General features: G+C 42.3%; 1 protein-coding gene across 2 annotated transcripts in view; it reads right to left on the reverse strand.

The window, feature by feature from the left end:
- Positions 1 to 866: 866 nt before the first annotated feature.
- GRTP1 (growth hormone regulated TBC protein 1) overlaps positions 867 to 3,189 on the reverse strand; it is a 96,388-nt gene continuing 94,065 nt past the window's right edge. For both annotated transcript variants that reach the window (XM_019525193.1, XM_019525194.1), the window contains one exon: positions 867 to 1,553. In XM_019525193.1, coding sequence (XP_019380738.1) covers positions 1,464 to 1,553 — 90 coding nt within the window. In that variant the 3' untranslated portion in view covers positions 867 to 1,463. The remainder of the gene's footprint in view (positions 1,554 to 3,189) is intronic.

Here is a 3,189-nt window from a genome sequence, read left to right on the forward strand (position 1 = left end):
GACACTGCCTACCCAGAGCACAGCCCTGTCCAGCCTGCCCCCCACACAAATCTGGGGACACACTGCCCCCCCAGGGTGTGCGCAGTGGCAGAAGCCACCACCCCCTCCCTACACCCCCCGGACAAGCCACAGCACTGTCCTGTGCCCTGCCCCAGCCCCACTCCCTCCCTCACTGCAGGGGCCTCGATCTGTTCCCCCACCCCACACACCTTCCACAACAGACTTACCAGACGGACACTGCTCTTCAAGCTGCTGGGCTATGTACTGGAAATCAGATCATGGCACCTGATGCCTCAAAAATCAGCTATTGGTATTGGTCAAAAAAATCTCTTATTAGTGTATCCCTACTTGTGATTATGTAGCTGATGCAGCAACCTGTGTCCCCAGGCATGCGACACAGCTAGGGGGCTCAAGCACTGCTTGAGGGAGGCAAGTCAGCTATATAGCACCAGGGGTGAATGCAGACTGCATTTACCATTCTGAGTTTCAGGCTCCTCTTTAACCTTCCTTGCCTGCAACACGGACTCCTGCTCTGCCTCAAGCCCATTTGTTCAACCCTGTTCCTATCCCTCTCCCCTGTTACATAATTCAGATCTCTTAAACTAACACACAAATTAGGTACTAACATTAAAAAAAAAGCCCAAGGTGGAATAGATACAAGTTGCATGGTTTTCTATAAGTGACAGTTAAGAGCAGTAGGGAACAGAACACACATTTGCCCTTGGCGGTGGGGGAGGAAGCTCACACCTTAGACCAGGTTCTGCCATTTTTAAGCCAGTCTGTGTGCAGTAAACTTCTGTTCTTTTGTACTGGTAAAAGTATAATGTCTGTACCTGGCCACAGTCTACAAGAACTGCAGCCTTTTTCTTCAGCTCTTCCTGCCCTGAGATGGAGAATGTGCCTATTTGTTTGAAGTGCCTAGGAACTGCTATGTGTTGGTTCAATAATGATACTGGCCTGTTATTTTCAGTAGATCTTTTCTCAAAAGGCTAGTTAGTCTGTCACTGAAGATGCTGGGAGTCAGACACCACCACATACATAACAAATATTTAACTGCAAGAAAGAGGCTTTGAGAAATAAATAGTATTTATTTTTTACAAATGGTTGTGGTGTCATGATTAATACACACAATCCATGATGTAACCCTATGTATCTACTTACTCAACCATTACAAAATGCCCTGAAGGAAAAAAAAGAAAGGAGTGACTATTTAAAGGAGTATCCTCACATTTAAAATATGATCAGACTGTTTCAACCATTAAAAAGTAAATCCAGTTACCAAGTGTACTGACAGACTTACAGTACAAAGAGTGTCGACAACACTTACTTGAAAGGCAGGACAAATTGGTCAAGTGTCAGTTAACACTCACGGAAAGATCAGAAATTGTGTTCAGTCAGTGCAATTTCAGAGGAGGAATGTGTCAATTTCTGTAGCGGCCAATCGGCCAATAAATACTTGCGAGTTATCCCTGAGCAAGCAGCTTCGCTCTACAAGTCTCTCGAAGTTTGTTAATTGTTGCCATGGACAAACTCCCAGGTTCTGTAAATATTTTCTAGGACAAAGAATATTAATTGTTAAACTCAGTCCCAAAGCACACAAAAGTCTTGCTAGACTTCACATAAAGATGTAAAGAAGCACGGGTGGAACCCAAAGTCCTCATTGTGAACAGAGACAGAGCACTATTCTAGCATGCTTCATTCTTAGATGCAAGTGCTTCTCCAAGGTGGATTAATACAGTCATCATCCCCGTTTCAAAGACAGGGTAAAAGTGGCAGCATAGAAAGATAGCACTGAGTAGACTAAAATTGCACAAAGCCATCAGCAGTACTGGGAACAGATCGCAAGTCTCCTGACCCCAGGGCCTCCAAGGATATCAAGAGGATCTCAAGTAGTAGTAATGTTGGAGGGAAGTATGAACATACATTTTCTTTTTTAATCATGCAGTTAATTCTGGAATAAGTCCTGTGGCGAGACAGTAAGTATATTCAAACTGTCTTATGCTCTCTTCAGTTCTTTGTAGCATAATCCATTGTGAATAGGGAGAAGGGGAAATATGACCCATACAGGTTAGTTACATACACACCCTCAGTAAATAAACCTTATAAACAGTGTTTTGTTCAGTACCACGAGGGTACTGAACACCAATTCTACTTTAAAGGAACTTAAATAACTTTTTGTTCAATTGCAAACACACTTGACATTTGCCTGTCACCAGGCATACTACTGCCAGCATCTATAAACTAAGGAAAACCACGCACTTGTACTGGCCGTGGAGAAGCCTCATTTAGCTACTCAGATAAGTAATTTTTTATACTTTAAAGGCCAGTTCATCATGGTAGCCCATCCCACTGAATAATTTATTAACCCTCTATCAAATTTACACAGTGACCAAGGAGGAAGGGTACAGGGGTGAGAGAAGAATATTTCAGTCCTGACAGTATTGCTGCACAAAGGGTAGAAGCGCTTGTCAAGACAGCTAACATGACAATAGCCACATCTTTATCCAGATTACTCTGCAGTATTTCTGAACAGGAGGAAAGTGTGTGCAGGAGTTAGCAAATGACTCGGGAGCATTTGTTTGGACTTTGCGCTTCCGTTCCCTTCAAAGCTAAGTTGTATATATGATTTTTTTTCACCACTGCGTCACCTCAGTGCCTGACAAGCAAGGGCTTTATCATCTTAATTTTTAAATAGGGAAAAACTGAGGAACAGGAATGAAATGATTTGCCCAAGGTCATATATCAAAGTCAGTGGCTGATCTGGGAACAGAACCGAGCTCTGACATAAGTACAGAATTATGCTAGGAATAAGTAGGATGCAATTTTGGCTTACCCTGAAACTCTGAAAGTGGACCTGTATACAAATCATTCCCAGCAAACCACTTCCCATTCATTTTTAAACAAACCAGCAACAAAATATTGACCAGTTTATTCTTGGCACTTCTTTGCTTCATTTAGCATTCAGTCGCATCACTCCAACTCCTTCAATATTCTAACAGCAGCCATTTTGTTCCCCGACTATATACAGTTGTTAGAATCACATTTGTAGCATGAGAGATTGTGAATGTTAATGCAAACTTTGCTGTGATTATTCTGCATCAGTCATGCAGAATTCACTTATCTGTTTCAGTACTTGTGGAAAGTAAATTCAACTCATAATACAGGGTTTTTGTAACACATTCACAGGTT

Source organism: Gavialis gangeticus, unplaced genomic scaffold (genome assembly GCF_001723915.1).
Source record: "Gavialis gangeticus isolate Ggan-Ray unplaced genomic scaffold, GavGan_comp1, whole genome shotgun sequence".
In the NCBI taxonomy this organism is placed as follows: domain Eukaryota; kingdom Metazoa; phylum Chordata; order Crocodylia; family Gavialidae; genus Gavialis; species Gavialis gangeticus.